Consider the following 25,536-nt stretch of genomic DNA (forward strand, 5'->3'; position numbering starts at 1 on the left):
TAGCGGAGGAGAATATAGTAAATCGGTACACTAGTCGGAAGTAGATCCTTTAGATTAAATTGAGTTGAGATAAACTGGAATACTACCGAACTATTTTAAGATTTGAATACATTTTATTAGTCTCGTCAAGATAAGATTCAAAAATTAAAGTGATCACAGAAAAATTGATTATTTAAATTCTACGATGATTTCCACAACATCTAAGGAAAATGTCTTTTGGGGGTTTGACTGACCCTGCAAAACGGAATATTAGATTCAAATCCTTTATCTTTTCGCTAGAGACCTGTAAGAAGTTTATCGATTTATGTATATTTATATTCCCATAAATAAATATTTTTTTTTCGTTCTTAGTCCTTAGTGCGGAACTGACCCTTTTGAAAAACCGTTTTTCACCCATTTGAACTCATTTTATTCTCATAGCTGAAAAGCAGTTTTTGACTATAATCTATCAAATAAAAAAACATCTTGACTTAATATAAAGGTGAAAACCCCGCATGCCACGCCAAAATATTTTACAACAATTTTGGTTACAACAAAATGCAATATATGCATAAAAAATTACACATTAATAATATTCTTACACAGCACGTACTTATATGGTTTGTAGTTCCACGTGTCGAATACTAATATATTTTTAATATGAAATTTTACAATATTTAATTTTTTGGTCACCAAAATTGATATCAGATAATTTAAGATTTTAAAGATGTATATATGTATGTACCAGTTAGAAGCTAGGGCATGCGTGTCGCCTGATAATAAATAAAAACCCCGACGTGAAAAACATTTTACTGCTACCAAATTAATTGTATACCCTAACCCTAACATATATAAAATGTATGCTGAAATATTAAAAAAATATATATATATTTTTCATCATTAACCCAATAAAGAATACCCACATATTCCTATGGTAGCAAGCGTGAAAAGTTACAAAATCAAAAATTAGCTGGCTTCAAAACGCAGAACGCACACTTATAAAACCGTGCGTGTAAAGTTCAATGAGATTATGAGCGAAGGAAAAAGAGTAAGGTTCTTCCTGGAACCTGTCGCAAGAAATTTTTGCGTCAATTTTCGTTGTATGAAATAAGAAGTCTATATGTTGCATGGTTAGTGCTACAACCTAGGGTATCCCACCTAGCGGACTGCCTTCCGCTGTGATAAAAATAACGGACCTAAAAGACGTTGAATAAGTAATTTTTAATATTCAAGAGAATATTGTCATTCAATCTTGTTTCATTCCCCACTGTCTCAATTTAATGTTAAAAAAAAGGCCGCCACGCTGACATATTTGCCGTTTACTGGATCAGAAAACAAATCGTCATCACTTAAATAGGCGTCGTCGTTTCGTCAGAAAAGTGTATATATTTTGAAATCATTTAAAATGGGTACACTTACAGATTTTGGGCAGATAGCTCTAAAATGGGACCCAAAAAATTTAGAAATTCGTACCATGTCAGTTGAAAAGACATTAGAACCGCTAGTGTTGCAAGTGACTACTCTTGTTAATACCAAGGGACCTAGCAAAAAAAAAAAGGGTAAACTAATGTTCCAATATTGGTCCGACAATTTAATTAAGACAACGATTTAAATTATTAATTAAATTAGTTATTTCCTTTGATTTTTTAATGATCATTAATTTTTAATATAAATAATTTAAAATATTTTATTTTAATAGTATAATAATATCCCAGTCTATACTCTAAGCATTATAAATATTTTTTATTTTATTTTAATTTATCTTAAATGTTATTTTAATAATATTTTTATATTTTTAACTATATTTTATGTATGTATTGTATCTATTTATCTATGCTACCTGCTGTAAGTAGAGTAACTAACTATGTATATATATAAATATGTATGTATGTGTATGTACAATGTATACATAAATCTCCAGAATGTGTAAGTAATTCTCCAAAAAGGATCCAGAAAATACAAAATCAATGAGAGTACATATGTTATTTTTTTTCAATTTTTTTTATAGAGACTATTTAATTTAACTAATATAATGAATTTATGGAATTAATCATAACACTTTTGAGAACATTTTATAATAAAAGTAGGAATGTGCCTTCTTTGTTTTGCTGTTTTGCAGAGAGTTATGCATTGGTATTCGACATTTTAATTCTACGTTTATATTCAAAGTATATAAAAATGTACAGAAAATTTTGAAGAAACATGTATTCTTTTTCCAACGAACTTTTAATAAGAATTTCGCGAAGAATGTAGAATTACATTTTTTATTATAACGTCCAAGGTAGTTGTCCAATAAACATCAAATATTGATTCCGAACGTATACATACATATATGTACATACATTTTTATATTTTGACACCAAAGTAATTATTAAAAAATATGTACATAACATAAACATCATTTTGTTTTTAATGAATGAATACGTATTTAAAATGAATAAATACATTAACCCTTCGGCTCAAACTTCCGACGTCGATCATAGGTTTTTTGACTCAAAAAAATCACAGATATCCTTCAACTATCGCTTTTCGAAAGAGTATGAACGGCTTGCGTGATCAACAATTTTTGTTTGATTGCCAGTTTGATTCTGGACATTTGATTCAAATTGAAAATGTCGGCGGCGTTGACGCGAACGACCCCAGTGTGGAGCCGAAGGGTTAAAAATTAAATTTTAAACATGACATAAATTCAAAAATAGAAAAAAAATTTTGCTATTACATAATTTAATAATATCTGTGTGTACCGCGGGCGAACCTTAGTTTTTAATGTACCTTATTTTCTAAATATATTAAAATCGAAAAGACTCAAAATTGATATTTGAACTTATTTCACTTGCTCCATAATCGTTGGGCTCCTTCACTCAAACTTCATTAAACTTTCAACATCACTGTGGACGGAAGTCCACGAGGTGACGACCTGCATGCCTAGGCGTGCGCGAGGAAACTCTATATATAGCCAAAGAATTAAAAATTTCCTGTAGGTTGCAGATTGCTCAATTTAAATGTTGCATACTTTTGTATGTGTTGCAAAAAAAACTCAATCTAGTAGGGATGATAAAAAAAGTCTAAACCTCCTCTTTTAGGCAAGCTAATCTTTTCGCATCCTCTAAGAGTAAAAAAGCGGAACAAAATTTTTGGAACTTATCCAAAAATGACTATTTCTGCCGATTACTCTAGATGAAAAGTGTTTTGTCAAGTTGAGCAATGTTTCCATTACATGGCAAAAAGAATATCAAAGGCAGTTTAGAGTCGGCCAAAAGCAATTCGAATTGATCACTATCCAAATGGCATTATATTCTTTGACAGATTTCTCGTAACAGGTTCAAGATAATATGAAAGTGGACCTCCAAACGCTTCATCTACATACTAAATACAGTTAACCACCCACAATGGTGTGGGTCTTATACATTCAAGGTATTAAGGACCAGCCTGTGCATGTAAATACATTAAGAAACGTCATGCTGCCCTAATCTGAGGGTGATGGAGATGCCCTTAATATGGGCATTTTAGCATGGTTTACCCAAGAGAAAATTGACAATATCATGGTCAAGGCAGTCCCCGGATTTAAATCTGAGTGAAAACTTGTAGAGGAACATTAAGAGTAATGGTTTAAAGATGTGCTTGACTTCTAGATCACAATAGTGCATGCAAAACTGGGAGTGGTTTGGTCCCGTTATTGGACCAAACGTAATGGAATGACAAATCATTAGCATAAGGTATAATAACGTTTGGAGTACAAATATAATCTATATTGATTTGTACTCTTATAGTCATATATATTATAAATATATAGATGTCATATAGTACGACTAAAAAAAAACTCTATATATGCCAGACAAAGGAAAGCAATTGCTTTAGAACTTTATTTGAACATTTCGGTTTGATGCATTTTTCATTTAAGAGTAAATTTAATTTAGTTTTATTAATCCATCAAATGTTTCTTAATTTTATCGCAACGCAAAAGACCCGGTTTCTCAGATAATTTTGTACACACATGATTTTAAAATATTTAAACCCTAGATCTTCAATTTCAAGCATATTCATTCTGCTCTGATACAGCCTAAAAATTGTTAGCTGAATGATTCAGCTTTAATTCAGTTCCGCTGAAATAAGATGTGGTTGCGGGTCAGAAAGTAGCCTGGATATTTTAATTGTAAAGTTGTCAAGTTACTCTGTGTTTCGGACCCAAGTTTTGAATGTTTTATGAAATAAAAGAATCCAGTTAGGAAAAGAATAAATTAATTTTGATCTGTTATACGAGCATTGTCTAGGCCCATGGTTAGGGTTCCTCCCTTTCGGGAATGATAGTGTAGAAAGGAGTTTTTATATGTTCCCTAAAAGTGCAGTAGTAAGTGCTACAGGGGGTCGTTTAATAGAAGAGTGGAGTGGAGTGGTCCTGTGTGGTTCGGATGTGTTTCTCTTAGTCCAATTGCCATAGAGGGTCTAACTATGGCAGTGTAAATCCATATCATATTGCCCCGTTTGAGTCCTTTGCTTTTTTACTGGGGAAGAGGCCTTTTTCGATACGTAGAAAAGCTACGGGACGGATACATGATAGATGTCTGGGGCTATTTATTTACGTGTAGGGTCCCGCGAGGAACATAGTCCATGATACCCTTTGCTTTTTCACAGTTGACCTGTGGAGCGGTCGTTCGATATCCGCAATCTGCGACCCGTTTAGTAGCCCTGAGCTGACATTCAGGAGTCATCTCACAAACTCTTCGGACCGAATTATAAAGGTATTACAAGTATCAAATTTTTAAACATTCTTATTGTGTTTGATTTAGGTTATTGTTAGAATTGTTGTAAAAGACAATGACCGGTTGTTTCTTGGAATTTATAATAGAAAATCTTCGAACCATTACCATTAAATGAAAATATATTTTAAATCGTTATAAATACGTGAAAAAATTTACTTATGGATAACCACAAATATATAATAAAAAAATATAATTAGTCCAGAAATTGTTTTAAGATAAGTCTAATTTAGCATTTGAAAATATTATTCTCAAAATAAAAAGATAGAAGAATACCAATTATGGTTGATACACTTGCTAATATACAGGTAAATAAAATTTTACAAAACAACCAGTTACAAAAAAAATGTTTGTAGTTATTATTATGTTATGGTTATTATTATGATGAATTTATATTTAAAAAAAAAAAAACTAATTACATATCCTTTACTACATTATTCGAGGAAAGTAAAAAATATTTTAATTGAATCAAACTATATTTTTTTCTTTAGGAAAATCAAAACGAGCCAGTGCATTAGTGGCAGCTGTTGAAAAAGCTACGGAAAATTTTATCCAAAAAGGTGAACAGATTGCCTATGAGAACCCCGACATCACACAAGAAATGCTTACTGCCGTGGACGAAGTTAAGAAAACTGGAGACGCTATGAGCATTGCTGCCAGAGAATTTTCGGAAGATCCATGCAGCTCATTAAAGCGAGGAAACATGGTTCGAGCTGCAAGAAATCTTTTATCAGCTGTAACTCGCCTTTTAATTTTAGCTGACATGGTAGACGTTCATCTACTTTTAAAATCTCTGCATATTGTTGAAGATGATTTAAATAAGTTAAAAAATGCATCCAGTCAGGACGAGCTTATGGATAATATGAGGGTAAGGCTGTTCAATTTATAAATTATTAAATTTATAACTCGTAATTTCGAAAGGGGTATTCTAGTTTAAGACTTTAATTAAAGAAATTACATGTGAAAGATGAATATAACATTAAAATCTTTACCAAAATATAAAAAATTATGTTTAATACTTTTGCTATATTTTTTTATATTCCACGAATAACATTACCATCAAAATTAAAATGACTTCTAATAAAAAAAAAAAATTTATATAAAATTGGGTTAAATGACATTAAATAATGACATCCACCATTTACCATATGCTTGGAATACTCATGGATACCGGACCTTTAGAGTCTTTATATGTAAAAATTAATAAACTATTGATTGTTAAGACTTTGGAAATAAAGGGGTTAAAACAGTGGAAGCATCAAAGATCAAGCCAGTACCCATCTATGTACTGCAGGCAAATTGAATTTTCTTGTTCAAGAAATTAACCGACAATGTTGGCCTGAAAAAATTCTACGTCACTTCAATAAAACGGGGCAACATTAACAACACAATTTTCAACACAAGTAAAAGACGAAAAAAACGTTTAGTGACCAAACAAGTCAATGAAAATTTACCTACCAACAGAAAAGCAGCAAAGGACTGCAGGTGGTGGTCAAAGGAATCGAACCAACCGTTCCCATCAATGAAATTATTGAATAAAACTGGATTTAAAGTAAAAAGAGTTATGGACATAAATAATAAAAACAAAATACCTCAGCCAATTTTCAAAGTAGTGTTGACGTCCTATCACCCTATCCATTAAAAAAAAGTAAAGTACACACTTTATTATCTTGTGCACCTTACAATCACTGTTAAGGGGTTAGGTTAGGGCTATTTTCAATAATTTTTTTTGTACATAAAGAATGAAAAATTGTATTCGGACTTTTTTCCGAGGGGTTACCAGAAATGACGTCTCAATGGCTAACTGTTTAATATTTCTTTCTGAAAACTTCAGAAATTCTTCTTCCAATATGTATATTGAAGAAACTTAAAAGTTGTAAACAAATTTTTCATTCTTTATATAAAACAAGAATAGCTAACTTCGGGTGGATCCAACAACAAAACAACAAAATTATGCCAAGTCCGATCGTTCTATGACCGCTATAGGATATATTCGGCCGATCCTTATGAAATTTGACAGATCCGATTATTTGGCCCAAAATAGAAACTGTACCAAGTCCCATCTTTCTAACATTAAAAACACCAAAGTTATGCCAATTACGATCGTTCTATGACAGCTATAGGATATAGTCGGCCGATCCTTATGCAGATAAGGTCCTTTGTACATAAGATATTTTGGCCAAATATACCATCTGTGGAAAATCCCAACCCTCTAACTTAAAAAACACCAAAGTTTTGGCATTTCCGATCAATCAGTTATATGGCAGCTATAGGATATAGTCGAGCGATCCCGTTCCGACTTATATACTACCTGCAAGGAAAAGAAGGATGTGTGCAAAGTTTCAACGCGATAGCTTTAAAACTAAGAGACTAGTTTTGATAGAAACCGACAGAAAGACAGACAGACGGATATGCTCATATCGACTCAGGAGGTGATCCTGATCAAGAATGTATATACTTTATAGGGTCGGAGATGTCTCCTTCACTGCGTTGCACACTTTTGTCCAAAATCATAATACCCTCTGCAAAATTATTGAAAATAGCCCTTTTTTTGGCCGAGTAAACCCACCTAACCCCTTAAAAAAAAATTTTGAATATAATATTTAATGGGGAGGCTGCGATATAAAAAGAAAAAAAACAAGAAAGCTGGTATTTAACTGCAAGGGTATATCAATTTCGGTTCCGCCCAATGTTAGCTTACCTTTCTAGATTTTTTTGTTTTTTATCATTTAACAGTTTTGTAATTTTCGGCAAAGCATGTGATTTCTGCTTACTGAAACATTTAAAACCTTTAATTCCTACGGGATTAGGAAGAGTACATGTTAGGCTCTGTTATAAACTTATATATACACTAGCTGACCCGGCAGACTTCGTTCTGCCAGCTGTTTTTTTTTTGTTGCGTTCAGAATCTTCTTTTGTGACAAAATTTAAAATTTTTCAAACTTAAAAAAATTATCTGATACAGTAAGAACTGAAGATAGATAAAATTTAATTTCGCGGAGCTATCAATTCAATCATTATCGATCCCAAAAATTAAAGAGTACCCTCCTATTTTATTCAACTTCATTTATTGAATAAAACATGAAGTTTTATTATTATTTTCGATACATCATGTTGCTTACTTACAGAGTTTTTCTGAAATACTGGCTATTTATAAGATTTAAATTTGGTATTCACAGACACACACTGTTAAAATACAGTCTGTTAATTAATTCAAAGCTTTCTCATAAACTATATTTTTTGTTTTGTTTTGTGGTGCTTAAATAAACAAAGAAGACGGTTTTCAGACGCGCGAACACGCGAGGTCTAATTTTCCATGCGCGAAACATGGAAACTCCAAGTTGATTCCACAAAATTCTAACGATTGTCCTTGCGATTTATTTATGGTCATCGCAAAAGGCAGACGTACTGGAAATTGTAAGCGTTTAAAATCGAATGGTATATCCGTCGGAATCATCGGTATCCGCGGGATCAAGACATCCTCTCCTTTGTATTTTCCTTTTATGATTGTCGCCTCAATGACGTTATTCATCAGTCTTGTCACAGCCAGTCTTCCAGTATTATGGCTATCAGATGGCATCCGATCCAATGCTATTTTGATCATGTTTACTAAATTGTTATTCTGATGAAGAAACATTTGTAATTGTTGGACAATGGTTCTCTTCACTGTTCACAGTGCAGCTCGTTCAAGAATCACAGGAGCACTACGTCTGCGGATTCGCGGATTCTGCGGATTCTGCGGATTCGCTCAATTTCATTATGTCTAGCTTGCTGTTGATGTGCCCGAACTCATTGCATTCTAAGCCTATCTCCTACATTGTCACTCACTAAAGAACGCAATTCTGACATAGCAATACGACTATTTTTGTGGGTAAAAAATTTGTTTGTGGGTGGAAAATTTGTGGGTATAGAACATCAGCAGTCGGCTGTATCTTCAAAGGTTTTTGAAATTTTCATTTCAAATTTTAAAGCAACATTCTTGAATAGTTAAAGGTTGGAATTTAACAAAAAAAATTGACTATTTTGAACAGCTCAGTTTGTTGGAGAAGGGACACTTGTGTCGAACACAGTGTCTCTGGGAGAAATTTAGGAAAGTGAGTATCCAGTAGCACTGCTATAGATTCCTCAATTAAGCCAGTCCAGGTGCCATTTCTTTGTTGAGATTGCATAGGTTTGTGAATGATTGAGCTAGGATTTTCGTAAGACTTGCAGATTGAGCTTTTCAACACTTTTGGACGACTTTTTTTATGTGCCAAAGTAGGCCTTGTAGCCAGTCTAGAGGTCTTCCTCGACACCTGCCTTCGTCATCTTTAACAAGTTACTGCTTGCCGTCAGGAGGTTGCTAGCTCTGTCGACCGCCAGGGAGGCTTGTTTCCTTGGTTTGTTTTTTTTGGAAATGCATTAATGCAGGCTTGAGTGAATTCTTGTTCAAAGTTTTCATGGTTTGAGGTTAGTCCGATGGCTGTAGTGTAATGTTGTCTAACAGATTTTGAACATTCGTTGGAACCAGTTGGTTTTCTTGGGGTTTTGAAAAGCTTTTGGCTTTGATACGCATGTATTTATTTGTGGTCGCGTATCCAGCAGTCTCCAGGAGGATCCAAAGTTAAATATCTTTTTGGATACTAGTGTTAAATCGATTTATTCCTTACGGTTTTTAATAACGAAAGTGGGGAAAATTTCCTTTATTGCAAAGAAATAAGTTAAAATTATGTTAAAAATTAAAAAAAAAATAGATGTCGCCCACTGGCTGTGGTGATCGTTGGTATCGCATCGTATAAGAATGGTTGTTTTAAGATTCTCGCTATCGGTTGCCAGCTTAGCCACAAGCTTGTTTGGTTCCGTCCAAAGGAGTCGGCTGAAAATCCGCGGTAGCTGCGATGTCTGTGTCACTGTAATTATGGAGCAGAAATATACATACAGGCCCTATTTTTACCTTCTAAGTAAGCTGCCAACAACTTATAATCCTTGATTGCTAGCCCAGAGACCCTTCCTCTTTCTTGCCATGTTTCCTGGACTAGACATGGCAGTTACATTTCCCTGGAACTCTCTGGAACATTCTGGGTCCGTTCCTTTGAGTATTGGAGTCGTAGCTCCTGCTTCGGAGCTGTGGGCTTGGGCGTTTTACCGTATATTTGAAGAGCAATTTTTGGCCATTGTACTTTTTGGTGCCAGTCCACTGAGCTCTTGGGTGATTGGTGCTAAAGTCCCGCAAGGTAGCGGACGAAAAACCGGGCGAGATCGAGGAAAAAAACCAAAACGCTCTCTCAAGACGAAGTGCATAAGAATAGTAGTCGGCGGATAAAATATCTATAACGCAGTGCAATCGTCAATTATGATCAATATAAAGAATGAAATGCTGATTTCGAGTGTTTTTTAATAATGCACAAAGAAAACCGTTTGACTTTTTGATTACCCATTGTATGTATCTACAAAATCTATAAAGCTTTTGACTAAGGTTTCAAATTGATTTGTTTTCAATACGGAAACAGTTCTATATAGCAATTTATACAAAAAGAGGTTAAAAACTCCAAACTAACTGACGTAAATATTGTTTACCTAACTATAATAAATTCACTTTTCCTTAAATACAAAACAAAATCATGGAATGCTCTACTGATTTCAACAAGATACAAAAAATCTTCCACAAAAAAATGTTTGGGGACAAATAAGTCCCCAAACTCATTGAGTATATAAAATCGCTTTATGCTATTTTAAAATTTTTCTTGGTACATATACCATTCAAAAATTACACGACTTACACATTTTAATATATATGATAAAGTTTGATAAATTTCTTCACTTAGATGTACCGCGGAAATCTTTGTTCTCAAATTTTCTTCAGGGGCCAAGTTATGGATCAAGTGAAAATATACGTGGAATAACAACAAATTTTATATTTTCGGCCTGTGTGATTTTTCCAAAAACCAAAATGGCTTTTGTTGGTCTCTTCGCGAAAAAGTACTAGTTGACTGTAGGTTAAAAATTCAAATAATCTATCAAAGTAGATAGATAGATAGATTTGAATAGATAGATAGTTAGATTTGAATAGATAGATAGATAGATAGATTTGAATAGATAGATAGATAGATAGATTTGAATAGATAGATAGATAGAACCTTGAACCTGAAAGCTATGAATTTGGAGGATAAAATAATTTTATAGGCATGGAATTCAAAAATAAATGTTTCGTTTTTTTCACTATTTAGGTAGTTAAAAAAATATAATAAATGACTTCTATGACTTTTGGATTCTGGCTTTTTTTATTCATAGAAATCCAATCGATAGAACTTAAGATATTACGGACAAGAGTTTTAAAAAGTGGTTTCGAAAAAAACGCGTCAAGCCCAAGGCTATTCATCCTTTAATGGCTGAGACCTTACCCCTCTCGCTTACCATTTGACTCAGATAATACTTCAAAGGCTTCCAGTTAAGAGGGAAAATTAGTCAGGGATCACAGCTGAAAGGTATGGAGAACGAGCATGGGCTATTGCGCAAATAAGAATAACTGATAACAATAAATAAACAGCATTGTAGTCCCACTCTATTCTCTAAATTGTCAGTATAGCTATTTGAAAACTTTTTCACTCCACATTTTCAAAAACTTTGTACTTCAATCACTTCAAAATGTCAGCAATCATATCATAAAGTGCCGCTTTACTACCACAATCCAGCTGAATCCTTTACCACCGGCTGACGTCTTCGGCTGAGCGAGAGGTAGGCTTTACGTATGTTGTGGGAACCGCGCTTAACAAAAATTGTGTCGAAGATTGCACATAACAAAGTTCCACGAATAGGCCAGGCAGCAATGGCTCACCATACCATAGCCATAAAAATAAAGGTTTGGCCGGTCTTACAGTGTTCGCTTATTAGAGTTATTCTGCTTTTGAGCATATTCTTGACAGATGACCGCATCGGAAACATTCCAGCCGACCTTACTTGGAGATGTGTGTTTTACCATAGCTTGCAAATAACTGTTAACCGATTCGTGCGGCCTCCAAATAAGTGTTTGTCACTGAGACTTTGAGCAAAAAGTCTGAGAGAAACCGGTTGAGTTGCTCGTATACAAATTTTGCTCAGTCGAAGAAGATTTTTTTCTGTTTTCGTTTGGTCTGCTCATTGTAGGACCGTTTGCTTGCGTTCGACAATTCAAAAAGTGTTTTGTGCATGTATGTGTGTATGTGAAGTTTCGTAGGCTCAACTTGTCAATTTGCTTTGTAAATCTCTCGTGTAAACAGTGATGCATCAAATTTATTGAAAATGGGACGAGAAATTAATAAAAAAGTGCATCATTTTTTTATATTTAATTATATATATTAATTTATATTTTTTATATTAGATGTTAAGCTTAACTCAAAATAAATGAATTTAAAAAAAAACAACTATTCATTTTTCAATTAAAATAATCAATATATTAGTTTGACATTGGGAAAATTCACGTTTAAAATTTTAGGAAGTTTTTTCGTGAAAATTGCATGTACCATGTACCACTGTTCAGCGAAACGAAAAAAAATTATTGAAACGATTTTTTGCGCCGACTTTTTCAGTCAATCGGTCCTTTACTGAGTCTCTCTCCGCGAGCGTCACTCGAATCTATAATTGATTGATGTTCGGTAGACGAGAGTTTCATGATTGGCTCATCGTAATTCGTTCAACAAAAAACCGAAACAAAGTGTGCTGCTCAGAGAGAAACCGAAACGGCATGCTTTTTTTCGGTTGCTCTCGCGAACAGAGCGTAAGCAAAAAAACGGTTAACAGTTATTTGCAAGCTATGGTTTTTACAAATATACATCATTAATACAGCAATGGAAAAATTAATAAAAACGAATTTTACTGCTTTAGGAATATGTATGAAACCCACTGTGTAGGTAACGTGGATAACGGTACTTAGTCACGATCTTTATTTCGCCGCAATTTTACTTGTTAGAGAGTAGAGAGGAACCTAATCCTCACATAAAAGCAGAAGGCCAATCCATGGGGCAAATTCCCAAACTAGTGAAATGCACAAAAAAAGTGATTTCTGCTATCCACCATACAGATACACAGGAGGCAGAAAGCGAGAAACTTCCACAAAATTTGACACGACCCTTATAAGGAAGTCGAAAAAGGAGCCATTCCTTTCTTCGTAACGAGAAGCTCTATTCGCACCAGCAAGAGGCATATCAAAAGGCGACTCAGCTTTGCCAAAAATCAAATGATCCGCTAGAACTGAAAAAAAGTAATTTGGTCCGATAAGACAAAGATTGATTTGCTTAGATCTGATGGTAGACCCCCAGTAGTTAGACGCCCAAAAAATATTGCATTCGATACTACCCAATACACCAAAAAGACGATCAAACACGGAAGTGGTATAATGCTATGAGGATGTTTCTCTGCTTCAGATATTGTGCTGGATAACGATCCTAAACACACATTTAAGCTAGCCAAAAAGTGGTTCCAGGACAATAAAGTCGACTTTATGGTTTAGCCAGCTCAGTCACCCGATTTAAACCCTATTGATCATTCGTGGGGCATCCTAGTGGGTTTCAACCAAAAAATAAAGAACAATTGTGGGAGAAAGTCCAGGAAGAGTGGTACTCCATTGAGCCAGCAATGTGATCCAATCTGATGGAGTCCATGCCTCGTAGGTGTGCTGCAGTTTTGAAAAACTACGGTAACGCAACAAAATATTAAAACTCAAAACATTTCATGGTAAATTTTTCTAAACTAGTCAATTTGGATAAAGATTATTAATTTCAATTCTATTTTTATTTCCAGGTCAAAAACATAAAATTAAACATAAGTATAATTTTTTAGCTAAATGAATAAAGTCAAATGCATTTTTGTTTTCTCGTATGTATGTATATATATCAATGAAAACTTAAAATCTCCATTCATTACCACGTTCCTTATTAAAAATACGAATTTAAAATCAATGCTAAAATTCGTTTCTATTATTTTTTCCATCTCTGTATAATGTACCAATATAATATTCTTATTACATGACAAAAAAAAATTTTACCTTAGCCATTTATTTATTTTTCAGCAATTTGGTCGAAACGCAGGGGAACTTATAAAACAAGCAGCAAAACGACAACAAGAACTTAAAGATCCACAGTTGAGGGATGATTTAGCTGCTGCTCGGGCAATGCTTAAAAAGCATTCAACCATGCTTTTGACTGCTTCAAAAGTTTACGTTCGTCATCCGGAACTGGATTTAGCAAAAGTAAACCGTGATTTTATTTTGAAACAAGTTTGTGATGCGGTAAACACCATTAGTGATGTTGCGCAAGGAAAATCGACGCAACCTTCTGATGTTTACAGTGGCGCAGGGGAGCTGGCTGCTGCATTGGACGATTTCGATGTAAGTATTGCGATCGAAAAATTGTGTGGGTAGTTTGTTTTTTTTTTTTTAAGAAATATTCCAAAATCACATAAAAAAAATCTTTAGAAAAAAATAGTTTACAAATTTTTAACTTCCTTTCCTTCCTTAACTCCTTTTAACTTTTGACAAAGGTTGAAACTTAATTCGAAAACATTTCTATCCTATTAAGGGGGTCATCCCGTGTGGCGTGGTCAAGAAATCAATTTTTTTTGTAGATTAATTTTTTAAGAATAAGAATTACGAATGTTTAGAATATGGTGGTAAAGTGATTTTCGACAATTCGAAATAGTTTTAAAGATATAGCAGTTAAAACGTGGAGCTATTCGTGAGCTGCGCATGCACTCGTTAAACTTTAAACGCGTTTTTTTAAAACCGTGTTTTACAAACATTTTCCATCGTATCTCACAAACGGCTTGACCAAATTACATGAATAACAATGTACAGGTAAATGTATCGAATGAACTAAAACAAGTGAAAAATTGTCTAAATTAATTTTTTGTAGCAAAAAAAAAACAAGAAAAGAAAAGTAAGGTGATTTACCCTTGCAGTTAGGTAGCAGCGTATATTATTATATATATCTACTCTATATATAGTATAGGTATATTCATGGCCGATCCCTATGAGAATTCCATCAAATCAATTTTCTAATAAAAATGTTGGAAACCCCAAGCATCCTACAAAAAAAACACAGTTATGTCAATTCTTATAATCTACACTTTTGACCAAAGTTATAATACATATCTGCAAGGGTATAAAAAGTCATTGTATGTATATATACATTTTCAAAAGTTTTTTAAAGTAATTTTTGTCAATGCTCAGTGCTGGTTCAAACTGTATTCACATGTGTAACGCGTTGGGAAATGCAAGCTCAATACGTTAGCGCACTCTGCTAGACAAGTTTAGGGAAGAATGAAGAATACATACTATAAGAAAAATAAAACATCCTCGTCTTCGAGACTAGCGTTAGAAGACGCATTCTCAACCCACTCGGCCACATATGTTTAAAAACTAAAATTCAGGGACCGTAAATATTGATAACTGGTCTGATATTAATTTAAAAAATCGCAAAATAATGACTATGAATTGATTGTTTTTTTTTCGCTCAGAAAGCGAAAGGAGCTTTTTCGCTCAAGCTCAAACTTGAAGCCAAAAATCAAGATTAAAGATTACTCTGTTAAATATCAAGAATAATCATTATTTTCAGAGTGAAAAAAATAAAAATAAAGAATAATCATTATTTGCTGAGTGAAAAAATAAAAATCAGGAATAATCATTTGTGATTTTTTCGCTCAGGCATATCACTCAAAGCTGAAAAAAATTTTTTGATGGAAGATTCGTTTGTTCTTAATGAAATCAGTAGATAATACCATGTTTTACCATGTACTACCCTTGCAAAGCGTATTATAATTTTGGTCAAAAGTGTGCAACGCAGTGAAGGAGACATCTCCGACCCTATAAAGTATAAGGTTGTCAAAAAAGTCAACGTTAAAAGTTGATGCTGAAGTTGATGCTAAGGTTGTCAAAAAGTTGATGCTGAAGTTGATTTTGATTCTTCGCTCAAAAACGAAAAATATTCTGCTCGTACAACCTGAAATCTGTCATCGGTGTGTCCATCATTTTTTATGGCTGGTTCCAGGTCGATGAGATCATGATGTTAATCGAAGGTCTTCTCCTTCGTTTCCTCGCGATGATTGTGCCTTTGGCTCGAGATTTTCGCCTGTTTTCCGGGGCCTTTGTGACGGGCCTGACACTGATGGGATTCCATCCGAAAATATTGCTTCATATTTTTTCACAAGCTCTTCTAGCGCTTTTGCCTTTGTGAAATACTCATTCTCAGGACTTAGTGCTAGCTCCTTGAGCTTGGCATCATTTTTTTTAAACTGGGTCCATGAGTGAGTGAGCTGTCTGAGTTTCTCTTCGAAGTATCCTCCCTTGAGTTTACGCTCTGCAGAGTCCTTAGTGAAGTTTCTTATTAGCCTTTGGATGACTATGTTGCTTTCAATTTGCTCATCAATGAGCATTTGGATAACGGGGTCTGATTCTGATCCCATTGTTGCAATGTATCTCTCCTCTCTCCTTTTTTTTTTTTTTTTTTTTTTTTTTTTCTCGTTGAGTTAAATTGCGTTGAGGTTTGTGATCCTAAAGCATCACGTCGGGGTCACCAAATATTCGTCCGTAGAGCGTTATGCGGCAACTACGTCAAACTTGAACTCACGGGAGTAACGGTAGGTCCCGGAGTCGTAGTCAAAACCGTAAATAGTCCTGACTAAATTTACCTGGATTCTGCAAGGGACTGCTCGGGTTAGCCAGACGCTTGCTGTGATCAGGCATGATTTGATGTGCTTGAAGTCCTGGGGTGGTTTTCCTCAAGTACCGGTGGTATGGTGGTTCGGCTGATTCCTTATCGGCCGGTCCTACTGGCGGTCCGTTTCACGGGAGCAACACTCTAAGTAGGTTAGATAGCGCGGGGTCTGCTGGTGGTCCGTTTCACGGGAGCAACACTCGAGCTAGACTGGTATGCCGCGGGGTCTCCTCGTGGTCCGTTTCACGGGAGCAACACTTGGAGTAGTTAGGTACCGCGGGGTCTACTGGCGGTCCGTTTCACGGGAGCAACACTCGAAGTAGACTGGTATGCCGCGGATTCTACTTGTGACAAGTTTTACACAGGATCACTAGAAGTAGGTTGATTTTAAGTGCCGTGGTTCAGACACTGAGTAACGAGACGATTGACTCTGATTTCGGAACTGTCTTTATTTCAGAAGAATAACTCTTATATAAGATGCTAAATTATACATCATTAAATCTAAGAAAGGTCAAAGTTCTGGACGTGCTAAACTAAGGTTAATGCCAGGGTCACCCACCTCTGAGTCTGCTGACTCAGATTGTTTGTTCATGTACTGCTTGCGCATTTCGGCTTAGCTGGCTGGTTTTTACTTGCATCGGTCAGTCGGTCCTCCCGCTGATATGCTGCTTCTGCTTTTGGCGCCGTCTATTAGTGCTGGGTTAATAGGTTGGATATAGTTTTATGCTTATTACTAATTGTTTATAGGTGAGAAAATCGGTTAGTGGGTTTGTATATTGCGACATGCTGATGCATATTGATTGGATCAAATTACTAAGTGTGCATATAGGGTAGTAGGTCTTGGCACTAGGTGCCAACAACTTGTCTAAATTTAATCATCTTGATGTTTCTAATGCTCTTTCAATCTTGGATATCTCTTTTTCTGCTGGTCCTGATAACGTCCCGAGCTGTATTCTTAGATACTGTTTCTATATTCTATGCTATCCTCGTACTACCCTATTAAATTTATCTTTGGACCTTTCATGCCTTCCCAAGAGATGGAATGAATCTTTTATTATTCCACTTCATAAGAAAGGTTCTAACATATGTACTTATTGATAACTACCGTGGTATTGCTAAACTTTCTGCGAGAATATCATTGCAATAGCACAATTTCCTCCACCCAGCATGGTTTTGTCAAAAATCGTTCTACAACAACCAATCTGCTAGAATTCACTTCGATCGTCCATAAGGGTTTTCTCAAACGAATGCAAACCGATGTTATTTACACCGATTTTAGCAAAGCTTTCGATTCTGTTAATCACCGTCTCCTTCTCCAGAAACCTTATCTTATGGGTTTCCCTCCTAATATCATAAAGTGGATGACTTCATATCTATCTAATCGTACGCAGCGGGTTTTGTTCAAGAACATCACATCTCAAGTTATAAAAGTAACATCTGGTGTTCCGCAAGGCAGTCACTTAGGACCTCTTCTGTTTATCCTCTTTGTTAACGACTTGCCTAGTGTCGTGAGCTATGCTACTACACTTATGTATGCTGATGATGTGAAGCTCTGTTTTTCTTACTCTGACCACCTTCTTCGTAGACATCTACAGTTTGACCTTGACGAAGTATTCTTGTGGTGCTCTAATAATCTCCTCTCACTAAACTTCTCAAAATGCAAGGTTATGACGTTTAACCGTAGCACGCCTCATGTCATCTCGTACTCACTTGGGAATCACTTTTTAGATCGTGTTTCCTTAATGAATGATCTTGGAGTTCTTTTCGATCACAAGCTGTCGTTTAATGAACATATTTCTCTAACAGTTAATAAAGCCAGAAGAGTACTTGCTTTTATCAAGCGTTGGTCAAAAGAGTTTGATGATCCCTTCACCACTAAAACGTTGTATATGGTTCGACCGATCCTGGAATACTGTTCATGCGTTTGGAGTCCGCAGTATATGGTTCATCAAAAAAGTATTGAATCAGTGCAAAAGCAGTTTCTTTTATTTGCCTTAAAATATTTAAACTGGGACTCAGATGGTCCTCTTCCACCATATCGTTGTCGGCTAAAGTTATTAGACCTGCCACCATTGCAGGTACGTCGTACTTGTGCTGGGGCCATGCTCCTTCATAAAATCATTCTTGGTCAAGTTGACTCTAATCTTTCACTTGAAAAAATAAAATTTTCTGTTCCAAATAGGTCAACCAGGTCCTTCCGACCCCTTTGGTTACCAATTTGTAGATCAAATTTTGCGGACCATGATCCTTTTCGTGTTATCTGTAAAAATTATAATCTATTGTCCCATTTATTTTCCCCTGAATTATCCTTTGATGTAATAAAATCTAAATTGTTTGTTTTTCTTTTAGAATAATTTTCCTAATTCTTAATTATAATTAATTAATTTTAAAATTATATATATAAATAACAGATAATTGTTACTTCAATAAAAAATAAATGTATTTATTTATCTTTTATTTATAATAAATAATTAATTTTTCATTTTAAATTCTGACAAAGGAGATACCCAAAAACCCAAATGTTAATCACTGGGGGAATTGGGGATTTCCATAAATAATGACTTTTAAAGATATGTTACGTTCGAATTTTTTTATTCAAAGCGTACTTTGCTGGCAAAAACCTGCTATCGTTGATGAAAATCCACGAAAAATAATGGATTTTATAATTTTTTCGGTCAACTATAAAATTTCAAATATAATTCTGGCTTCAGACTGAAATGGACGTGAATAACGTTTAATATATAACAATCCCACAATCCTCATATGACGAAGATATAAAGAAAAGTGACAGGTACATACCTTTTCCGCAAGCCCATTTGTTAAGAATTGATTGGCATGTGGCACATACACTCTGTGGGGTCCACGGATCGTTAAGATTCGGTTCAATTTTGAAGTAATGAAAGTACTTTTGTCGTAAGTCATTAGTAAATGATCGTACATTTTTACGGTCTATATGTTCACCGCACACATTGCAAAAACCGTTCGGATCGTTTACGCAGGCGAACTCGCGTTTTCTTTTACTCATTTTCCTTACGGATAAAATTTAACGCTAGAGATGCACAATCTCGGGCACCAACTCTTTATACCCAGCTGGATATAACAAAAACAACTTAAATAATCTTGTTAATAAATAATAATCATCTTGAAAATATACGGTTGGGGAAGTTTTCATAAAAATAAATGATAGCTATCAGCTAATAAATTGAGCTATCAGCGTTTTGATAGCGGCCGCATTAATAGACCAGGTTCAATTTTACAATTCAATTTATTATGGGTCAATTTAACCCCAAAACAAATTCCGCGGCCGGTCCAAAACAATGCCGAATTACAAGAGCCTAAAACCTAAGAGCTTGCGCAGAAGCTCCGCCAAAGCTCCCAAAGTGCATGCGCTACAAATACCAATAAAGCGCATGAGAAACTGGGAGACAAAACAAAGAAGAATAAATGCTGACAACAACAGCTGCAGCTAAGCATTTTATGATTATTTTAAATGCACTTTTTGTGGCTGCTTGGCCCAACAAAAAATATAAATACAAGATGTATAATACATAATATACAATACATAATAAAAATGCTATTTAATAGAGTTTATATGCAAGCAAAATAGATAACATTGAATGAGAATGAGAAAAAACGTTCGAATAATAAAAATGCTCAAATTGAGTGACTTACTCAAAAATTCATAAAATCCGTCATTTTCCATAGATTTTCATTTTGAATAGCTTATTTTAGCCGTAAAAGTGTAAGCTTTGATTAAAAAAAATTCAAACATAACTTATCTCCACAATTTATATGTTTCGTGGGACGATCTGTAAATTTTTGCAGTTAAATTTACTTAAAAATGCAATTTTTTTGACATGTTCTACCGCCTGAAATTTCCAACGAATCGAAAAATTAATTAAATGAAAGTTGTAGTAAACTCAATTACCATTAAAATAGGTGCTCATTTCATAAAATCGGTTCATTAGAACGCGACATATACATAAAAAAATTCTGCACATCTCCAAAAATCCAAAAAAAAAAATTTTTCAAAAGTGAATTAAAAAAAATTTTACCATAAAAAAAATTTACGAAAGACCTACATACATCAGAAAATCATAATGATTAACGAAAGGCATTTTGAGTGTAAACTAGTGTTGTTACTGATAACATAAAATATTTATTATTACATATTTTTATTTGTTTGCTCATTTTTTATTTTGCTTTTTTCGCTCTGAAATTATTAATTATTTTGTGATTTTTAAAATATAACGCATAATGATTACTGTTTCTGCTTTCAATATAAAAGCTTGTATGAAGTGTATATATTATTTGTGTTTAAAATATGTTGTATGTAGGAAGGCATTGTCATGGACCCTATGACTTATAGCGAAAAACGATCTCGTCAATTACTTGAGGAACGTTTGGAGAGTATTATTAGTGCAGCTGCTTTAATGGCGGATGCAGATTGTACCAGAGACGAGCGACGAGAGAGAATAGTAGCCGAATGCAATGCTGTGCGACAAGCTTTACAAGATCTTTTATCCGAATATATGTCAAATGTAAGTTTTTATTTTATAAATTTTTTTTATATAAATCATTTTCAATATTTTAAGATGACCCAAAAAGATAACAGCCCTGGACTTGTCCGTGCAATTGATCAAATGTGTCGCAAAACACGTGACTTACGACGTCAATTGCGAAAGGCTGTTGTTGATCATGTTTCCGACTCGTTTTTAGAAACCACGACACCTTTGATAGATTTAATTGAAGCTGCAAAAACTGGAAATGAAAAGAAAGTTCGTGAGAAAGCCGATATTTTTACTAAACACGCAGAAAAACTTGTAGAAGTTGCAAACCTTGTATGCAGTATGTCTAGTAATGAAGATGGTGTCAAAATGGTTCGATATGCCGCTGCCCAAATTGAAAGCCTTTGTCCCCAAGTAATAAATGCTGCATCTATATTAACAGTCCGCCCCAATTCTAAAGTGGCTCAAGAAAATATGTCTACTTATCGTCAAGCTTGGGAAGTCCAAGTTCGTATTTTAACTGAAGCGGTGGACGACATAACAACAATCGATGATTTTTTGGCAGTATCTGAAAATCATATACTTGAAGATGTTAACAAATGTGTAATGGCTTTACAAGTAGGTGATGCTAAAGACTTGCGTACAACCGCTGGAGCAATTCAAGGTCGATCTTCACGAGTTTGTAATGTCGTAGAAGCGGAAATGGATAATTACGAACCTTGTATTTATACAAAACGAGTTTTAGAAGCAGTAAAGGTGCTTCGTGAACAAGGTATGTTTTTAAAATTTGATCAGATTTTTATAACCTTTTTCTAAAGGAATTTTTCGGTAAAGTTGATATATCTCAAGCTTTTACGCCCGAATCACTTTAAATTTAGCATACAAATTCTTTCAATATCTTTTTATCGCTGAAAACAAACAAAATTTCTAGTCTTATATATGACAAGTTGATTCATGCTTAACACCTTAACACACTCGGCCACACATGCTTTGGTGATCAAATCGCTTAAAAGTTGAATTTATTTGATTGTGCGCGCTGTATGATGCCTATTTTGCTGCTACTCGTATTCCCCCACAGCTGGGAGTCGTAAGTTCAAATTGCCTCTAGAACTGATTTGTAGAGCAAGATGTTGTAGTCCAAGCATAGAGGCGAACGAAATTGAATAATCCAGCGGAGGCTGCTAACTTTTAGTTTTAGGTGTAGCTTTTCACATTCGATATGCCAATGCTAGGTTAGACGTCTGTTGAGGTGGACGCCGAGGTATGTTACTTCATTAGCTGGGGATCAGCATACCGTTTAGTAAAAGCGAAGTGCACGTTTGTCTATTAAAAGTAAAGTTACATGTTTCCAGTTTTGTTCATTTACGAATATTTAGATACCCTTATAGAACACCCTTGCAGAGGGTATTATAATTTTGGTCAAAAGTGTGCAACGCAGTGAAGGAGACATCTCCGACCCTATAAAGTATATATATTCTTGATCAGGATCACCTCCTGAGTCGATATGAGCATGTCCGTCTGCCCGTCTGTCCGTCCGTCTGTCTGTCTGTCTGTTTCTACGCAAACTAGTCTCTCAGTTTTAAAGCTATCGAGTTGAAACTTTGCACACATCCTTCTTTCCTTTGCAGGCAGTATATAAGTCGGAACGGCCGGGATCGGTCGACTATATCCTATAGCTGCCATATAACTGATTGATCGGAAATGCCATAACTTTGGTGTTTTTTAAGTTAGAGGGTTGGGACTTTCTACACATGTTATATTTGACCAAAATATCTTATGTACAAAATTTCATAAGGGTCGGCCGACTATATCCTATAGCTGTTATAGAACGATCGAAATTGGCATAACTTTGGTGTTTTTTAAGTTAGAAAGATGGGATTTGATACAGATTCTATTTTGGGAAAAACAATCTGATTTGTCGAATTTCATAAGGATCGGCCGACTATATTCTATAGCTGCCATATAACTGATTGATCGGAACTCGCTATAACTTCGTTGTTTTTCAAGTTAGAAGGATGGGAGTTTCAATGGATTCCGCTTTTGGCAAAATAATTCGATATGCCAAATTTCATAAGGATCGGCCAACTATATACGATCCGCTATTTATCTAATAATATAAGATGCGTGGCGCCACCTAGCGGACTGCGCTTCAACTGCAAGGGTATGTAAACTTCGGCTCCGCCCGAAGTTAGCTTTCCTTTCTTGTTTTTTATACGCCAGGTCAGTGAATTGGTTTATTGCTTTGATTGAGCATCTGGTGCAACTGAGAATCGCCGAGAGTATTTCTGATTTTATTCTCGATGTTTTCATGGTGTCTTTTGAAGCAGTATTGTGTGCTTCCATGTTTGGTATTATGCGAGTTAAAAATCACTTTTCGAACAATTTAGACAAAAAATCTATTAAGCTTATTGGTTCATATAATTGAATTGTGTGGTCTTTTCTGGGCTCGGTATCATTATAATGATAGATTTCTTCCACTTATTTGGGAAGTAGCCGATATTTACAAACATTTACAAACAAGCGCTTTGGCATTTATTAGATTGCAGGATATGTTTACAATAAGGTCTTGGGGGCTTGGCTTTCGTGGGTATGCTTTCGTAGTCTCCTGCAGCTGGTGGAAAGGTTGCATTCCCTGAACACCTGTGCCGCCGGGGCGGTTGTATTATTTGCTTGTGAGATTCGTTTCCACCTGTTGCATATTTCCCATCCCAGATCTTAGAGCATAAGAATAGGAGATGCCTTCGGACCAAATAGGGATCTCGCCACTTTGGCGAAGAATATGCTCTTCGTACATATAGGTTTGGTAAAAAATGTGAAACACAGTGAAGGAAACAGGAACAGGAAGGAAAAGTATATATTTACTTTATCAGGATCATCTCCTTAGTCAATATAAGCATGTCCGTCTGTCTGACTGTTTCTACTCAAACTAGTCTCTCAGTTATATCGTCCTTCAAATCTATCGACTTGAAACTTTGAACACATCCTTCGTTTACTTTCAGGCAGTATATAAGACAGAACGGCCGGGATCGGGTTACTATATCCTTTAGTCATACAACTGATTGATCAGAAATGCCATAACATTAGTGTTTTTTTTAAGTTAGCGGATTTTGGCTTTCCACAGATTTTTTTTTGGCCAATATATCTTATCTACAAAATTCTTCATAAGAATCGACTGACTACATCCTATAGCTGACATATAACTGAATTATTGAAATTGGCACGACCTTTGTTGTTTTTTTAGCTAGATGGATGGGACTTTCTGCCAAATTTCATATATACGACTATAGGGCACGACTATATCCTATAGTCCTACCATGTATCTGAACGATCGAAAATGGCACAACCTTGCTATTTTCAAAGATGCTTGGGGCTGTTTCCAACATTTTTGTTAGAAAATTGATTTGATGGTAAAATTATCATAAGGATCAGCCATCTACATCCGAAATATATGTAAATTTAATAAGCTGCTAACTAACTGCAAGGGTGTATCAACTTCGGGATGAATAACAACTTTTTTTGTTGATACCTTATATTCGTTCCTTGTGCATGCGACTCTTCAGCTCCTTGTACACCATACAGCCCATAGAGTTTGCCGGATGATTTCCTCTGCAGTTTCGTATTTTTTTCAAATAGGGGTTTATGTTGTTAGTAGAACAGTCAGGCGTTGGGCCGTCCCCACTGACAGCCTGAAGTGTACAGTATGGCCTTGCTCTAAGTTGATCTTGAAAAGTTTTCGCGGCACGCGAAAAAATTTTTTTTTTTCGCACAGCTCCCGCTGCATACGTACAGCCCACCACTCGCCTATCCGGCCGAGGGGCGCTGCCGCAAAATGTACGGCTCGAATTGCGGGGATAGAACCAAGATAGAGTGCCACTGCGTTGGATAAAGTAAATATTGGTTTTGTTTATAAATAAGTAATACAATTAAGTATTAACCAGAAAACCTCAATGAATAAATAAAACACACAATTAAGATTTTATAAACCACACGCTCTCGAGGCCAGAAACGAAGTGAAGTAAAATGTCAAGAGGACAAGATATCAAAAAATAGGCGAGAAACAAGGAACACATTTTTAGTGTGTATACACTTGCTACATTCTTACATTCAAGTGAATATATATAGCATAACTGTCTATGTTACTTTTGCATATTTGAATACGCAAATTTCAATACGCCGCCTCAAAAGTTACATTGATTATCACTTCGATTCTTGACATGAGTTTGTGCTTTAATTTTAATTAGTTTCTTTCAAATCTTCATATTTATATTTAATTCTGGGGATACATTAGGTCCAGCATTTGCTGAAAGAGTTGGGGAAACCCAGTAAAAACCCAACTAGACCCAAAAAAAATATTAACATAAGTTTTAGATAAATGGAATTAAACACCGCATAAACTTAATTCAATTAATTGAGATTATTAAGATTGAGATTAAATATAAAAACTAAAATTAATGACAAGAACTCTATGAGATCCATTTGAAAATAAACAAGTGTATGAATTCAATTCAATTTCATAAGACTTAGTAGGTATGAAAAAATTGGAATTAATAAAAAAAAAACTTTTTTTTTTGTTGATTTACCCAGCAAGTCCCAGCTGGCTTCGGAGGGAAATAAAAGTGCAGTTGGTAA

The 25,536-nt window shown here is 35.0% G+C and overlaps 1 protein-coding gene across 2 annotated transcripts in view; it reads left to right on the forward strand.

The window, feature by feature from the left end:
• Positions 1-1,275: 1,275 nt before the first annotated feature.
• LOC6503273 (catenin alpha) overlaps positions 1,276-25,536 on the forward strand; it is a 58,105-nt gene continuing 33,844 nt past the window's right edge. Inside the window, exons 1-5 of one of the 2 annotated variants that reach the window (XR_006507140.1) lie at positions 1,276-1,538; positions 5,228-5,604; positions 13,759-14,076; positions 20,737-20,940; positions 20,995-21,679. Coding sequence is in view for 1 of the 2 variants with exons in the window: in XM_001965822.4 (XP_001965858.1) it covers positions 1,385-1,538; positions 5,228-5,604; positions 13,759-14,076; positions 20,737-20,940; positions 20,995-21,679 (1,738 nt within the window). In the remaining variant the exon portion in view is untranslated. The remainder of the gene's footprint in view (positions 1,539-5,227; positions 5,605-13,758; positions 14,077-20,736; positions 20,941-20,994; positions 21,680-25,536) is intronic. The other variant, XM_001965822.4, reaches the window with a different exon arrangement.

Source organism: Drosophila ananassae, chromosome 2R (genome assembly GCF_017639315.1).
Source record: "Drosophila ananassae strain 14024-0371.13 chromosome 2R, ASM1763931v2, whole genome shotgun sequence".
Classification (NCBI taxonomy): domain Eukaryota; kingdom Metazoa; phylum Arthropoda; class Insecta; order Diptera; family Drosophilidae; genus Drosophila; species Drosophila ananassae.